This window comes from Phyllobates terribilis, unplaced genomic scaffold, assembly GCF_046119375.1.
Source record: "Phyllobates terribilis strain yellow unplaced genomic scaffold, ASM4611937v1 Scaffold_2__4_contigs__length_985480577, whole genome shotgun sequence".
NCBI classification, from domain to species: domain Eukaryota; kingdom Metazoa; phylum Chordata; class Amphibia; order Anura; family Dendrobatidae; genus Phyllobates; species Phyllobates terribilis.
In genome coordinates this window covers 479,391,656-479,409,126 of record NW_027362762.1, presented here as the reverse complement: position 1 = coordinate 479,409,126, position 17,471 = coordinate 479,391,656, and the positions used below count along the sequence as shown (strand labels likewise).

At 43.9% G+C, this 17,471-nt stretch overlaps 1 protein-coding gene across 6 annotated transcripts in view; it reads left to right on the top strand.

Annotated features, from left to right (window-relative positions):
• The window catches only part of STPG1 (sperm tail PG-rich repeat containing 1), a 164,161-nt gene that overhangs the window by 113,670 nt on the left and 33,020 nt on the right, over nt 1-17,471 (top strand). For 5 of the 6 annotated variants that reach the window (XM_073665812.1, XM_073665810.1, XM_073665813.1 and 2 more), the window contains exon 7: nt 4,337-4,527. In XM_073665812.1, the coding sequence (XP_073521913.1) occupies nt 4,337-4,527 (191 nt within the window). Of the gene's footprint in view, nt 1-4,336; nt 5,377-17,471 lie in introns of those variants that run through there. The other variant, XM_073665814.1, reaches the window with a different exon arrangement.

The window sequence follows — 17,471 nt, the reverse complement described above, 5'->3', positions numbered from 1 at the left end:
AAACAAGTCAAAATGAGGCTCAGTATTGCGTGTGGCCTGCACGTGCCTGTATGACCTCCCTACAATGCCTGGGCATGCTCCTGATGAGGTTGCGGATGGTCTCCTGTGGGATCTCCTCCCAGACCTGGACTAAAGCATCCGCCAACTCCTGGACAGTCTGTGGTGACGTTGGTGGATGGAGCGAGATATGATGCCCCAGATGTGCTCAATTGGATTCAGGTCTGGGGAACGGGTGGGCCAGTCCATAGCTTCAATGCCTTCATCTTGCAGGAACTGCTGACACACTCCAGTCACATGGGGTCTGGCATTGTCCTGCATTAGGAGGAACCCAGGGCCTACCGCACCAGCATATGGTCTCACAAGGAGTCTGAGGATCTCATCTCGGTACCTAATGGCAGTCAGGCTACCTCTGGCGAGCACATGGAGGGCTGTGCGGCCTTCCAAAGAAATGACACCCCACACTATTACTGACCCACTGCCAAACCGGTCATGCTGAAGGATGTTGCAGGCAGCAGATCGTTCTCCACGGCATCTCCAGACTTTGTCATGTCTGTCACATGTGCTCAGTGTGAACCTGCTTTCATCTGTGAAGAGCACAGGGCGCCAGTGGCGACTTTGCCAATCCTGGTGTTCTGTGGCAAATGCCAAGCGTCCTGCACGGTGTTGGGCTGTGAGCTCAACCCCCATCTGTGGACGTCGGGCCCTCATACCACCCTCATGGAGTCGGTTTCTAACCGTTTGTGCAGACACATGCACATTTGTGGCCTGCTGGAGGTCATTTTACAGGGCTCTGGCAGTGCTCCTCCTGCTCCTCCTTGCACAAAGGTGGAGGTAGCGGTCCTGCTGCTGGGTTGTTGCCATCCTACGGCCCCCTCCATGTCTCCTGTTGTACTGGCCTGTCTCCTGGTAGCTCCTCCAGCCTCTGGACACTACGCTGACAGACACAGCAACCTTCTTGCCACAGCTCGCATTGATGTGCCATCCTGGATGAACTGAACTACCTGAGCAACTTCTGTGGGTTGCAGAGTCCGTTTCATGCTACCACGAGTGTGAAAGCACAACCAACATTCGAAAGTGACCAAAACATCAGCCCGAAAGCATTGGTACTGAGATGTGGTCTGTGGTCCCCACCTGCAGAACCAATCCTTTATTGAGTGTGTCTTGATAATTGCAAATAATTTCCATCTATTGTCTATTCCATTTGCACAACAGCATGTGAAATTGATTGTCAATCAGTGTTGCTTCCTAAGTGGACAGTTTGATTTCACAGAAGTTTGATTTACTTGGAGTTATATTCTGTTGTTTAAGTGTTCCCTTTATTTTTTTGAGCAGTGTAGTATTTGCTAATATTATTATTATTACATCTACTACATATTGGGATAGGATCTTGGAGATGGTAATACCCCTTTAAGTGGCATAGGCAAGCCATCTCTCCTGACTCCCATATACAAAATAATGCTTGGCTCAGCCGAGCTCCTGCATTCTCTGAGAGTGCTGCTGTCAGACTCCTCTGGCAATGACTTACCTCCCCTCTTCATTCCAAACAGTGTTCTGCAGAGCCCAATTGCTGGGTCCAATGCCCCATGCTTGGAATCAATGCTGGTTTAACTGATGGGACCACAAGCAATCAGAAAGTTATCCCCTATCTAGAGATGAGCGGATTCACATTAGTGCTGTCTTGCCGTGGACAGGAGGGGAGCAAATTTCCTGATCTTCTGGGTTCCCCGACACAGCATTTGATTTGCTGGCCTGGTGTGACGTCATCTGTTCATTGTGCAGCGCTCAGGTAACATCTTGCCAGTCTGGCTAATCATGAGATGAAACTCATGTTGACCAAACTACTGGCACATGAATCATTTAAATGTAAATTAAAGGCTATGTTCACATGCAGCAAAAACCTTTTTGCAGCCAAAACCTGCTCTCTTGGTGATAAAGAAAAACTTCCTCAATTGTAGACATTTTTTATCATAAATATCAAGGTTGGCCCTCGACTTGGTCCAAGTTTTTCATTTTGGCCCTCTGTGTATTTGAGTTTGACATCCCTGTGCTAGACAAACGGATGATCAAAGGCAAATCCAGGGTTGGTCAACAAAAATCAAAGTGCTATAACTCACAGCACAGAGCAAATACACACCAAACTGAGCAGAGCTACAACTGGCAGAGAAAAGAGGCATACAGGCAGCTAAATAGCCTGGGAATCATTCCGGACAGGAGACACCTGTAGGAAACATAGCACGCCCTGGCCCTGAATGGGCGACAGGACTGTCACTCACCACACTCACAGCTCAGCACGCCAAAGCCTCAAATTGGATGGCTGGGCTGTCTATCGTGATACTGACAGCTCAGCACTCCTCTAGCCTGAGACTGGATGGCTGAGGAGCCACTCACCACACTGAGAGGAGGAATCGTGACACATGGAACATCTAGAATTTGCACTTTTTGCTCACTCTTCCTTGAATTAGTACCCCACATTGTCAGATGGCCAAGGCATCTCCTGTGTACAGCCCTCTTCAGGTCAATCCACAGATTTTCAATTGGATACAAGTCTAGGCAATGGCTGGGCCATTCCAAAAATTTTTCTGGCAAAGCCATTCTTTTGCTGATTTGGAGATATGTCTAAGGTCATTGTTGTGCTGAAAGAAATAAATTCCTCTTCAGCTTTTTAGCAGAGGTTTGAAGGTTTTGTTGCAAAATTGACTGATATTTTGAATTGTTCATTATTCACGCTACCATGACTAAAGCCCCAATTACTTCTGCTGACAAAAACAGCCCCAACGCATTATGTTACCACCATGCTTCACTGTGGTTATGGTGTTCTTTTGATGATGTGCAGTGTTAGTTTGCGCCAAACATAACTTTTGGAATAATAGCCAAAAGTTTATCAGCATAACACATTTTTCCACAAGCTTTTGATACACTTGATGTAGCTTTTGACAAAACATAGCAAGGTTTGGATGTTTTTCTTTGTAAGTAAAGCCTTTCATTTTTCCTCGATACCCCACAGGCAGACATATGAAGAATATGGGAGATTGTTGTCACATGTAGTAAAAAAAACAGTACTTGCCAGAAATCTCTGCTACTCATTGAATGTAGCTGTAAGCCTCTTGGTAGCCTCCTAGACCAATTTTCTTTGTGTTTTTTCATACATTTTTGAAGGATGTCCAGTTTTAGGTAATGTCACCGTCAAATTTAAGCCACTTCTTGATGACGGTCTTCATTGTCCCATGGTATACCTAATGCCTTGGAATTTTTTTGCACCCTTCTGACTGATAACTTTGAACAATGAGATCCCTTTGCTGTGTTGTAAGCTGCTTATGGACCATGACTTTTGCTGAAAAACGCAATTAATAAAATGTCAGGAAAATCCTACTAGAACAGCTAAACTTTATATGGGGTGAATCATAATTACTTTAAATGATAGCAACAGATAACTGACCACTATTTAAAATGATTTTAATTGTGATTGGCTAATTCTGGACACAACCGCATCCTCAATTATAAAAGGGTGCTCAAACTTATGCAAGCACATTAGTTTTGTTATTTTTTATTTTCCCCCTCAAAATGATTTTGATAACTAAATGGATTTAGGCAGATTATAGGTGACATTAAAGTTGTAAAAAGTTTTGAAATGATTCTTCTTGATATGTTTTTTTTGTATAACAAAAACCCAGCATTTGGTGTAGACTTTTTATATCCACTGTGTATATACAAACTATGCGTCTGCACACTGCAGTAAATGAATACATGAATTCCACTATAGCTCTATATGTTAAAAATGTAAGGTACATACATTTGTAGGTCAAAAAATGCAAAAGCCATCCAACCATGACATGGTGTTCCTTTTATGGTCCCTACCACCTGTGTCTCACCTCTCTGTGCCATACCAGGCCTTATCTGAACTGTAGAAGTGAAAGGATAAAAGGCATAGCTTGTGACTAAAACATTGTTTGGGAAAGTAGTCACTAAAGGAACTCCTCTTGGCTACATTCGCTACTTTGGTCTGTTTTGCGGCCAAAAGAATTTGCAGGTCTTCTACCGAGGCAACTAGTTTTTATTACATATTAGAATGCAAAAGTTTTTGTAAAGCTTGTGAAATATATTCTTTTTGCCCTAGGAAGTTTAGACACACCCTTTGATCTGTGGGTGATTTATGATCACATTCATATAATCATACATTTTTGTTTACCTTGCTGAGGTGTGTCCGTGGCTTGGTCTGCAAAAGTAATTAAAACATTAAACAGATGCGTGTAGAAAAAATTAAAATACGTACACTACTTCACTTATGATTTCTTTTGTATTTGTATTATAGTGTAACAAGATATTTTTGCCTTTTTAGGAAGAAACATTACCTTTGTTTCTCAGCTCCTGCAGTTCCAGTGCCCAAGACACCGACTGTCCCTGGACCAGGTCATTATGATATTGTGGATTATGAAGGACCACCCAAACATTACATGTCAAGCTCTGCATTTGTGTCAAACACAAGTCGATGGGCAGGAGATGTCTCTGCTGCAGATGTTCCTGGACCCGGTTTGTATCAATCATAGTATCTGAAGAGATTGCGATTTAAAGGGACTATCCCATCAACAATATTTATCAACTATGAACAGAAAAGGTGATAAATCCATACTATGTTGGGACCAACTGTTGCGTCCACCGATGACGCGAACTGGTGTTCTGTATTCCCCGTGTGAATGTAGTGGTAGTTTGCATAGTTGACCACAGCTCCATTCACAGCGATTTTATGGGAGTAATTGCCACATATGTACACTGCCATGCCCATAGATTCATATAATTAATTGGAGTGGCAGAAATGGCTATGCACTATTGCTCCATTCATGGTAGATTTGGAGGCACAAATTCAAAGATTGGTGGGTATTCCAATCATACTTTTATCACCTATCTTGTGGTTAGGTAATAGTTGTTGTCCATGGGATAACCCCTTTAATCCCTTACCGACATAGGACATACTGGTTCACCTAATGTCGGATACCTGTCTTTGATGCGGGCTCAGGAGCTGAGCCTGCATCTTTACTGGGAGGCAAGGACTGTGTTATTCAGCCATCATCTGTCTGCTGCTGTTATGCTATTAACTGCCAATGTCAATCTCTAAAAGTGGCATTTACAACTTGTGCCATGGGACTGCCGTTCTAAGTGTCCATCAGCCCCAACTGCAACATGATCGCAGGGTGCCGTTGAGTTGCAATAACAGTCAGGGTCTTGTCATGATGGTTCTCCTATGAAGACCAGTTGATGACTGGAATTCATAGGAGACCTCCATTCTTCCTATATACAGCATACTATAGTATTGCCGTGTGTAATACAAGCGATCAGACAATTTCAGGTTAAGTCCCCTAAGGGGGATAATGAATACAGTAAAAATATAGAATTTTAAAAATATATATAAGTTCGAATCACTTTTCTCTCCTCCCATAAAAAATAAAGAAATAAAGAAATTTAAAAAAAAAATGGTGTCTCTACATCCGTAAATATCCAATCTATCAAACTATTAGGCCACATTCACAAGTTCAGCTATTAGGCCACATTCACACATTCAGTATTTGGTCAGTAGTTTACCTCAGTATTTATAAGCCAAACCCAGGAGTGGGTGATAAATCCAGAAGTGGTGACGTGTTTCTATTATACTTTTCCTCTGTTTGCTCCACTCCTGATTTTGTGATCAAAACATCGTATCTAGGCCAAATTGGTACCAATAAAAACACCCGCTCAGGCCTGTAAAAAAACAAGCCCTCACACCGCTCCATTATGTGAAAAATGAAAACTTTATGGGTCTCAGTAAATGGCAACACACATGAATTTTTTTTTTTTTTTTTTACAAATTTTCTATTTTTTACACCAATTACATGAAAAAAAAAAACAAGCTATGCATTTTTTGTATTGCTGTAATCATACTGACTCTGAGAAGTATACTGCCTGGTCATTATTACCGCATAATGAATGCCGTAAAAACAAAACCCAAAAAACAATTGAAGACTTGTGTTGTGTTTTTGTTTTGCTTTTTTCAATTTTACCACACTTTAAATTTATTTTAAAGCATATTGCATGATAAAATGGATGAAGTCATTCAAAAGTACAATTTGTCCTGCTTAAAAAACAAGCCCTTCTGCTTTTGGAGGTGGAAATGGGCCCCCTCTTGGGTCCCTTAGCTGCTGTACAGGTTACACCTATGATATGTCTGCTTGTTAGACAGTCTCTGTACTGGATAACAAATATATAAAAAAAAACTAAAGGTGTAAAAACAGATAGGGCCGGGATACAACAGACAAAAGTTGGTGATCTGGGGTACTTATGGTATCTTTGGTGTAACATATATTCTGTGTGGGAATGCATTAATGCTTAATATAATCACCAGACTCCTACTCAAAATGTGTTTAATCACTGGTGGTAACATTGATCTATTGGTAACTGCCCATTGAATTGCTGTTACCAGTGATATGTATACCCAGATATGGGTATTGTATCTTCTCCAGCCCTTTCTGCACATAGAATCAGTGCCATCTTGGATTTTACTAGCAACTTTGTGAATGCAGAAGTGGATTTTCTATAAGCGCTCAATTTAAGCGCCATCAATGAGGGAGCTTATGCCATGATCCCGGTAATGTCTTGGTGCCGCAGCCATTCTGTTATTTACCAACCACTTTTTTTTTTGTATGCATCACTAATTGCGAAGTCTTGTGTGTGTCCAAATAATAGCGTCTCCCTTTACCACAGTCTCTGAACCCTATATTAAAGGGTACTTTTCATTTTAAATGGATCCTTTCATTAGATTCATGCTGCCTCATTGCAGCCAGGTATGGTTTATGAAAACAGAGAAATCTGAAAAGCTGCCTGCCCTGCTCTAGTTGATTGACAGATCTCTCCATACATGCACGCATGGGAGAGACCTGTCAATCAACTGGCACTGCAGGGGGTGGAGAGAAACTGGGCGGAGACATCATTGGACTAGTCAGATCTCTCCATATAGTCTGTCTCTTCAAACTGTTTTCTCTGGAAGAGCTCACAGTGATTCAGACTCAGACTCTGATTCATGGTGCCCGTGCTATGGTCAGCATGAATCTAATGACAGGTTCCCTTTAAATGATGTGTGATATGTTACACAGATTCATATATTTTACTAATGGGTGAGGACCCAGGTCCTTGGGACCCCACTGATAGCTCAAAACACGATTTTGAAGCATCCACATCTGCAAACAGCAACACTTAGTTCATGAATGAGTGCACGCACAAAGCGTTGTTAGGACCCTTTAAACATTTCTCTGAGCTTGCACGATGCTCTGAGCCTGCACGATGCTCTGAGCCTGCACATTTCTCTGAGCCCGCACAATGCTCTGAGCCCGCACGATGCTCTGAGCCGTCATGATGCTCTGAGCCCGCATGATGCTCTGTGCCTGCACGATGCTGAGCTTGCGCGATGCTCTGAGCCTGCTCGATGCTCTGAGCCTGCACGATGCTCTGAGCCTACACGATGCTCTGAGCCTGCACGATGCGCTGTGCCTGCACGATGCTCTGTGCCTGCAAGATGCTCTGAGCCTGCACAATGTTCTTTGTCTGCACGATGCCCTGAGCCTGCACGTTGCCCTGAGCCTGCACGTTGCCCTGAGCCTGCACGTTGCCCTGAGCCTGCATGTTGCCCTGAGCCTGCACGTTGCCCTGAGCCTGCACGTTGCCCTGAGCCTGCACGTTGCCCTGAGCCTGCACGTTGCCCTGAGCCTGCACGGTGCTCTTTGCTTTCACGGTGCTCTTTGCTTTCACGGTGCTCTTTGCCTGCATGGTTCTCTTTGCCTGCACGGTGCTCTGTGCCTGCATGATTCTCTATGCCTGCACGGTGCTCTGTGCCTGCATGATTCTCTATGCCTGCACGGTGCCCTGAGCCTGCACGGTGTCCTGAGCCTGCAAGGTGCCCTGAGCCTGCACGATGCTGTGCCTGAATGATGCTCTGAGCCCGCACGATGCTCTGATTCAACACGATGCTCTGTGCCTGCGCGATGCTCTTAGCCTGCACGATGCTCTGTGCCTGCAAGATGCTCTAAGCCTGCACAATGTTCTTTGTCCGCCCAATGCTCTGAGCCTGCACGGTGCTCTTTGCCTGCACTGTGCTCTTTGCTTTCACGGTGCTCTTTGCCTGCATGGTGCTCTTTGCCTGCACGGTGCTCTGTGCCTGCACGATTCTCTATGCCTGCACGGTGCCCTGAGCCTGGACGGTGCCCTGAGCCTGCACAGTGCTCTGAGCCTGCACGATGCTGTGACTGAATGATGCTCTGAGCCTGCATGATGCTCTGATTCCACACGATGCTCTGTGCCTGCACGATGCTCTGTGCCTGCAAGATGCTCTGAGCCTGCACAGTGTTCTTTGCCTGCACTATGCTCTGAGCCCGCACGATGCTCTGAGCCCACACGATGCTCTGTGCCTAGACAATGTTCTTTGCCTGCACAATGCCCTGAGCCTGCATGGTGCCCTGAGTCTGCACGGTGCCCTGAGTCTGCACGGTGCCCTGAGTCTGCACAATGCCCTGAGCCTGCACGGTGCCCTGAGTCTGCACGGTGCCCTGAGCCTGCACGGTGCCCTGAGTCTGCACAATGCCCTGAGCCTGCACGGTGCCCTGAGTCTGCACGGTGCCCTGAGTCTGCACAATGCCCTGAGCCTGCACGGTGCCCTGAGTCTGCACGGTGCCCTGAGTCTGCACGGTGCCCTGAGTCTGCACAATGCCCTGAGCCTGCACGGTGCCCTGAGTCTGCACGGTGCCCTGAGCCTGCACGGTGCCCTGAGCCTGCACGATGCCCTGAGCCTGCACGATGCCCTGAGCGTGCACGGTGCCCTGAGCCTGCACCGTGCCATGAGCCTGCACCGTGCCCTGAGCCTGCACCGTGCCCTGAGTCTGCACCGTGCTCTGCGCCTGCACGGTGCTCTTTGCCTGCACGATGCTCTGTGCCTGCGCGATGCCCTGAGCCTGCTTTATGCTCTGTGCCTGCGTAATGCTATGTGCCTGCACAATGCGCTGTGCTGAATGATGCGCTGAGCCTGCACTCACACTGCTCCATGTATAAGTGAGTAACTTAGAGCAGTTTTTTGGATAATAGATCAGCAGTCTCTATAACATCTCAAAAATCATTTTGAATGAGTTACCCATTACAGAGAATATGTCACCAGGTTTTTGCTACCCCATCTGATAGCCGCATAATGTAGGGGCAGAGACCCTGATTTCAGTGATGTATCACTTACTGGGCTGCTTAGAGTCATTTTTATTAAATCATTGTTTTATCATCAGGAGATTATCACTAGAGGACTAGTAAACCTGGTGCCATGTAGCACAACCACACCCCCACCACTGATTGGCAGCTTTCTGACAGTTCATACAGGCACCGGTCAATCAGTTATGTGTGCAGGGTTATATAGGGCTCAGCATTCAGATAACTGGTAGATCTGCAGCAGGTAAAGTTTTTAATCAAAATTGCAGCAAGTAGTAAAGTAAGTGATACATTACTGGAATCAGGGTCTCTACTCCTATATCATATGTCTCCGAGATGGAGTATCAAAAACCTGGTGACAGATTCCCTATAAAAGAGCATTGATGGTAAAATATCGAAGCATTCAAGGCCAAATTTAGCAAACATTTCCTAATGTGGTCCAAAAGATAAACATTCTAAATATAACTTTTACCTTGTCACTCATGACAGGTCTAGTGACGTGTAAGGACATGACACACTTGTATTCTCACATGCTCTTATAACTCTTTCATTGCTGAACCAATTATTACTATTCTTTAACATCTGCATTCGGTTTCAAGTAGATTTCCAGGTTCCCTGCTATTGAGGCTCAGCTGCAGTTTTATTGTTGTTGCTAGCTCCTCTATTACTTTTTGGTATAACCTGACCATTGTAATCATTCTTTCCTTGGTCCACTTGAAATTTACGCTCTGTGCTTTGAATGTTTGATTATCTGTTTGTACATGTTTAAAGAAGCGAGTCCAAATAAGTTGTGCAGTAGTGTAAAGCATGGACATGTGACAAAATAGCAATCTCAGCCTTAAGACCAGAAGTGAATTTTAGATAAGCTAATCTACAATAACTGATTAAAGCCCTGTTCTAATAGAACACAGATAAAGCTAGGCTCCCAAATATACTGCCCTCTTCGCTGAGCACTACATTTCGGATTCCGACATAATCTGACAAAAAATGATTTTGGCAGAGCCCCAACAGAGCCATTCATTATTATGCCATTGCCTGGCCTCTGTCACTGAAGATTGAGCAATGGAACTGTGTGAGTTGGAGTGATGATCAATTCGATCCGTGGAGAATCGACTTTGAGTCAAATTTCCTTAAATTCATAGGTTCCCGCGAATATGAACATCTTGTGATTATGTATGGATTGGCCCTTCTCTACCTTCCCTCCCCCAAAAAAGACGTCAGGCGCAGCCAGACTGGCTTCCCCATAATGCCCTGCAACTATCATGTCACATGATCTAGCACAGCCAACCAGTGGACATTATAACAGCCGGTCAGCTAATCAGCGCCGTTTTTATGCTTTTACAGGGTAGGTATAGGAGGTCAGAGCGCACAACTCATTCCACATGGACAGAAAATACCAATATTGGATTCATTTGTACTACTGCACTAGAGAAGCACATTGGAAATGGGAGTAATAGTCAATCTATGAATAATAATCCAAAGATTCAAGTGAGATAGGGAAGTGCTGTAGCTGCATAGTCAGTGTGACTGTGAATTCATCGATCTGTGATATACTGTAGTAATAGCACAGCAACCGAATAACAGCATTTTTTTTTCATTTTCACACACTGCAATTGCAAACCAAAAGGGCAGTTTAATACCATGTGTCCTAATTTTGCTAGTAAAGAAGAATCCTGAAACCTAGGCTTGTGTCACAGGCAGGGAAGCCTTTCTTTTTTTTTAAAAGCAAGTCACAAATTTCCAGAATCCAGACATTTAAAATAAACATAGAGGGTATAGACATGATAGAGTGGAACCCTACGAACTATGTAACTGCACTTTATTTTTTAATCCACTCCCATCAAAGTTTTCATAATTAATGTCAACCTGAAGTTCTTTTAAGTTCACATTCCACAATGGTGGATCTTGTCACTGCCTAGAGGCCTGAATGCGTGAAGATGTCAGTGTAAGATAGTGCTTTCCAGAATGCATGGCTTATTCTTTGAAGGAATGCTGTTTGAGCACGTAATGTTCATATTTAAGAGAATTTAACCATTTCAGTGGTGAATGTTTTTCAATAGTATCAAAGAAAATGAGAAATTCAGGTATATTTAGTATATAAACTTTCCTACAAGCTTCAGCAGAAATGGTAATGTTGTAATGTGTAATTTTTTATTTTTCTCATCGGCATTGGTACATTGAGGAGTGTCACCTTCTTACCTGCAGATGTCACTGTTGCGATTTTTTTATCGGCAGCTCTTAGATGATGAAGGATTTTTTTCTTAATAAGAAAAAAAACACATTTTGGGAAGCCCTGATGCGTATTTAGTATTTTTGGTGTGAAAATTTCTTTCTTACTTGTTTGTAAACATAATGTGACTCAGAAATGTCTCAAGGTTCACAGACCAAAAATGAAAACCAATGTGGCTTTTTTTCTAACGTGTTTTCGACAGCTTCTTGCTTCCACAGGTGCCATACATTATTAAGGTCTCGCTTGCACTGTAATAATGCAGTGTGTGGACGGACACTATACCATGGCACATAAAGTCTCTGTTGGTCTGCGTTGCATATGAAAGTCTCTGATTTTTTGCTTGTTCTGATCCCACATAAAAGGCCGACTAGGAGAGATTTACTTTGCTAAATGTGCCAGAATTCTGCATCCAGTTTCGCTTTATAACTTGAGAATCTTCCTCGGACCAGATTTATTATGTGTTTTAGGGCAGGTGCAGACAGCCGTAGATTCTCACATCCGAGAGAATCAGGCCTATTATGCAAATGACACTCTGATCCAAGTTTGATCAGAGTGTCAGCATAGTGTGATCTGATTCTCTCGGATGAGAAGAATATGGGGAAAAAATTTTCTCCATTGTGTCAGTTCACTGAAATTGGACTGCACTCATATGTTATCCGAGTGCAGTCCGATGGTTTCATTGACAAGCATGGCCGAGTGCAAACGGAATATCGGATCAAACTCAGGCATGCATTCATTTTTTCCCTTGTACAGACTCTGTCCGAGGAAAATATCGGACATGTGCACGGCCCCATAGAATAACATTGGTCCGAGTGCGATCCGATGTTTTGTTGGTCGCCTGCCCCTGTCATTAGATATTTCTTCCACTTGCTAGATTGCTTTGAAAACTGTCTAGAAAAGGAGTTGCAACTAAAAGAAGTCTTAAAATGCATACATTTATTAGAGGGGTTATCCAGGTTATGTCGCTTTCAGACAATGTTCTGCCCTGGATGCAGTTTGTTGAAAAAATACTAAAATCGTGCTGTACTCACCTTCCCCGGGTTCACCTGTGAGTCTCCACCGCTGCTCTCGGTGTCTGGCATCGGCTGTGGCACGGATATCACGTCAATGGCGGGGCAGCTCAGCGGCTCTGAAGAGGGGGCATTCCATCTATACAGGCAGAACTGCCGACTTCCAGATTTTGCCTCTTGTTTGCTTTGTACATCATCAATTGCTGTTATTCGTTTACAAGCCTGTCAGAGAGCATATTATGAACAATTATTGTCTATTGTTCAGCACTGGTTTATTCCCAGTTAGGAATGTATGTTACCAGGGATCCATGATGTCCCACCTCCTTTCTGTGTATGGATTCACCTTTTAATGTGGCTTTCATCAATTGTCCAATATTTGTATCCAAACTATCAAATAAATGTATGCTATTTTATGAAGCAAAATTATTTGGTCAAATGTATTTTTTATTTTTTGCCTTTGGTCCTTGTGATTTATCCAATTGATTTATACATTTATTTACAAGATTTCATTGCTATTGTGAACATATCACGTGTAAAGCTCTGTTCACTATGAAAAGCTGGCACTGGAGACATTGTTTTTTTCTAGGAAAGGATAGTGCTTGGTATGCTTGAATACGGCCTAATAAACACAAATATGTTTCGGGATAATTCATTTCACTGTAATACGAAGTGCCTACGATGCAGAAATGCTGCGGGTTTTTCCTGAGCATTTCTGCATCTCCCTGGCAGAAAAAACGCATGCGGATTGTACATGCGGATTGTACATGCGGATTGTACAGTACAGACCAAAAGTTTGGACACACCTTCTCATTTAAAGATTTTTCTGTATTTTCTTGACTATGAAAATTGTACATTCACACTGAAGGCATCAAAACTATGAATTAACACATGTGGAATTATATACTGAACAAAAAAGTGTGAAACAACTGAAAATATGTCTTATATTCTAGGTTCTTCAAAGTAGCCACCTTTTGCTTTGATGACTGCTTTGCACACTCTTGGCATTCTCTTGATGAGCTTCAAGAGGTAGTCACCGGAAATGGTCTTCCAACAATCTTGAAGGAGTTCCCAGAGATGCTTAGCACTTGTTGGCCCTTTTGCCTTCACTCTGCGGTCCAGCTCACCCCAAACCATCTCGATTTGGGTTCAAGTCTGGTGACTGTGGAGGCCAGGTCATCTGGCGTAGCCCCCCATCACTCTCGTTCTTGGTAAAATAGCCCTTAAACAGCCTGGAGGTGTGTTTGGGGTCATTGTCCTGTTGAAAAATAAATGATGGTCCAACTAAACGCAAACCGGATGGAATAGCATGCCGCTGCAAGATGCTGTGGTAGCCATGCTGGTTCAGTATGCCTTCAATTTTGAATAAATCCCAAACAGTGTCACCAGCAATGCACCTCCACACCATCACACCTCCTCCTTCTCCATGCTTCACGGTGGAAACCAGGCATGTAGAGTCCATCCATTCACCTTTTCTGCGTCGCACAAAGACACGGTGGTTGGAACCAAAGATCTCAAATTTGGACTCATCAGACCAAAGCACAGATTTCCACTGGTCTAATGTCCATTCCTTGTGTTCTTTAGCCCAAACAAGTCTCTTCTGCTTGTTGCCTGTCCTTAGCAGTGGTTTCCTAGCAGCTATTGTACCATGAAGGCCTGCTGCATAAAGTTTCCTCTTAACAGTTGTTGAAGAGATGTGTCTGCTGCTAGAACTCTGTGTGGCATTGACCTGGTCTCTAATCTGAGCTGCTGTTAACCTGCGATTTCTGAGGCAGGTGACTCGGATAAACTTATCCTCAGAAGCAGAGGTGATTCTTGGTCTTCCTTTCCTGGGGCGGTCCTCATGTGAGCCAGTTTCTTTGTAGCGCTTGATGGTTTTTGCAACTGCACTTGGGGACACTTTCAAAGTTTTCCCAACTTTTCGGACTGAATGACCTTCATTTCTTAAAGTAATGATGGCCACTCTTTTTTCTTTACTTAGCTGCTTTTTTCTTGCCATAATACAAATTCTAACAGTCTATTCAGTAGGACTATCAGCTGTGTATCCACCAGACTTCTGCACAACACAACTGATGGTCCCAACCCCTTTAATAAGGCAAGAAATCCCACTTATTAAACCTGACAGGGCACACCTGTGAAGTGAAAACCATTTCCGGTGACAACCTCTTGAAGCTCATCAAGAGAATGCCAAGAGTGTGCAAATCAGTCATCAAAGCAAAAGGTGGCTATTTTGAAGAACCTAGAATATAAGACATATTTTTAGTTGTTTCACACTTTTTTGTTAAGTATATAATTCCACATGTGTTAATTCATAGTTTTGATGCTTTCAGTGTGCATGTTCAATTTTCATAGTCATGAAAATACAGAAAAATCTTTAAATGAGAAGGTGTGTCCAAACTTTTGGTCTGCACTGTACATGCGGATTGTACATGCGTTTTTCTGCCAGGTAGAAGCGTTTGTGAATCGTTTTGAACATGTGATTTCGCATGCTGGTTATCAATCGCTTTTCCAAGCGATTTTAGCATCACTTGGAAAGTGCTTGACAACTTGGTCACACTATATAAATCCATGCAACCGGCATGGATTTATGTTGTGTGACCAAGTTACGATGCTGCAAATGCAGCATCAATAGTAAAAAAAGAACAAAAATGTTGAAAAATAAAAAAAACCCATTATACTCACCTTCCGATGGCCCCCGGTCTCCTTTTCCGGTGTCTTCGGCGGCTCGCGGTGGTGTAAAAGGACCTTCCATGATGTCAGCGGTCGCGCGACCTGTCACATGACTAAATTACGCTATGGAAGGTCCTTTTACCACCGCGAGCAGCCGAAGAGCCAGCAGCACCGCCGGGAGCAGACAGGGGGCCATCAGAAGGTAAGTATATGTTTTTTTTTAAATTTTAATTCTTTTTTAACTACAGGAACTATGGTAACCAGGTCTGGAGGAGAGTCTCCTCTTCTCCAGACCCGGGTACCATCCGCACATTGAATTGCATAATATCCGCATGTGTACATGTAGTCATGCGGATGTTATGTGGTCCAATGCAAGTGAATGGCAACGATTTCGCCGCGATTCCGCAAAATTAATGGTCGTGCTGCAGATTTTTCCGCAATGATAATCCGCAGCAAAAAAAATTCCGCAGCATGTGCACAGCACATGCAGATTATCATTGGAAAACATGGCAGACAACTTAACAAGCGCCGCGGAAACGCATTAAATCCGCATTGTGGGCACTCAGCCTAGCAGTCCGCAATGGGAATATTTAAAGGGAACCTGTCCCCAGGTTTTCCCAACCTAAACTACAGCCACCACATTTTAAAGCCTCTTTTATAGTATTGGCCTCTTTCAAACATGAGTGTCTACAGTATGTGTGGTGACAGTTTTCACATGTACTGGAGACGCATACACATGTGGACCCATTCAGATGAATGGGTCTGTGCACGTCAGTGTTTTTTCATGGACCGTGTGTCCGTGGGCAAAATTTGCTGACATGTCCGTTTTTTATCCGTAGCACAGACCGCAAAACGTCCCACATACGTGTATGTCCATGTGTCATAAGCGTGACACGTACCGGCACCTGGGAATCAACGGTACAGCTTGCGCTGTTTACATGCGCCGGGCGCTGGAGGCATCTGTCATCATGGTCCTTTATTTTTTACAGGGGACAATGGCTTCAGGGAATTAGGTGTAAAGGTGAGTATAATGTTTTTTATTTTATTCTTATTTTTACACTTACTGGACAAAGAGGGGGCAGAATACAACTGTCAACATTGTCCCTTGCTTGCGCTGATCGCCCAGCGCCGGCAGGGGACAATGATGACAGATGCCTTCAGCACCCGGCGCTTCTGAACAGCGCAAATTCTACCGCTGATTCCCAGGCACCGATATGTGTGATACTGATGCGGCACACGGACGGCACGCAGTTGCCACACGTATGCCACACAGGTACACATGGACACGGATATCTCCTTTACTGTTTTTTCCAGTACCGGAAATATCAGGACGTGTGAAAGAGCACTTATAGTGAGCTGTATATAAGTCCCCAACCCCCCTATGCAATGCACAAAAAATACCTTTATAATGCGCCCATATGGCGCGGTCCAGGCCAATGGGCATTGCTGGTCTTTCTTCGGTGCCTCTCATCACAATCGCCGTCGTTCTACTTGCTTCACGTAGATGACGCATCCTACATCATCCACTCAGTGTCCTCTAATCAAACTCCTGCACAAGCGTACTTTGTTCTGCCCTTCTGAGGCAGATCTTTGGCCTCTCCCAGCACATGCACATCACACATTGCACACACAGTACTTTGCTCTGACCTGCACAGGAGGGTGATTGGAGACACTGTGGATGATGTAGGATGCGTCATCCTCATGGAGCAAGCAGGAGGATGGCGATTGTGACAAGAGAGGAGGCGCCGAAACAAGAACAGTGACATCCATCAGACCCGATCGCACTGCATGAGGGAATAATAAAGGGCCTTTTTTGTGCTATGCAGAGGGGATTGGGAACTTATATACAGCATACCAGAATACTGTAAAAGAGGCCTTATATTTGGTGGCTGTAGTCCATATTGGGAAAACCTGGTGACAGGTTCCCTTTAATGGGTTGATAAAGTAGTCGGGATAAGTGTAATCTATGTATATCTTGATAATCCATGTGGATTTCACAGCTGATAAAACAAGGTGTTGCTCAGTGACCCACTTAAAAGACAGTGGCAGATTGCAAGGTTTGCATATTCAATTAATTAGGATGCCTTTCTGTATATTCATGTCGTTAGGAGGAAAGACAACTCCTTTGGCAAAATAACATGCACGCCCAATGCTCAGCGCCTTTGCTTCCTGTTATGCTAACAACTACAAAGAAACATTTTACAGAAGGAGAGCATGAGAGAATTCCATACACAAAAGGAAGTCGACCATTTTTTCCACCAGTTTATTCCTATGTATGCGTGTTTTGCAGTTGGATATGTTTGGTAATTCTCCACTACAGGCAGACATATCTTGCCGCACAGGTCACATGTTGGTGATAC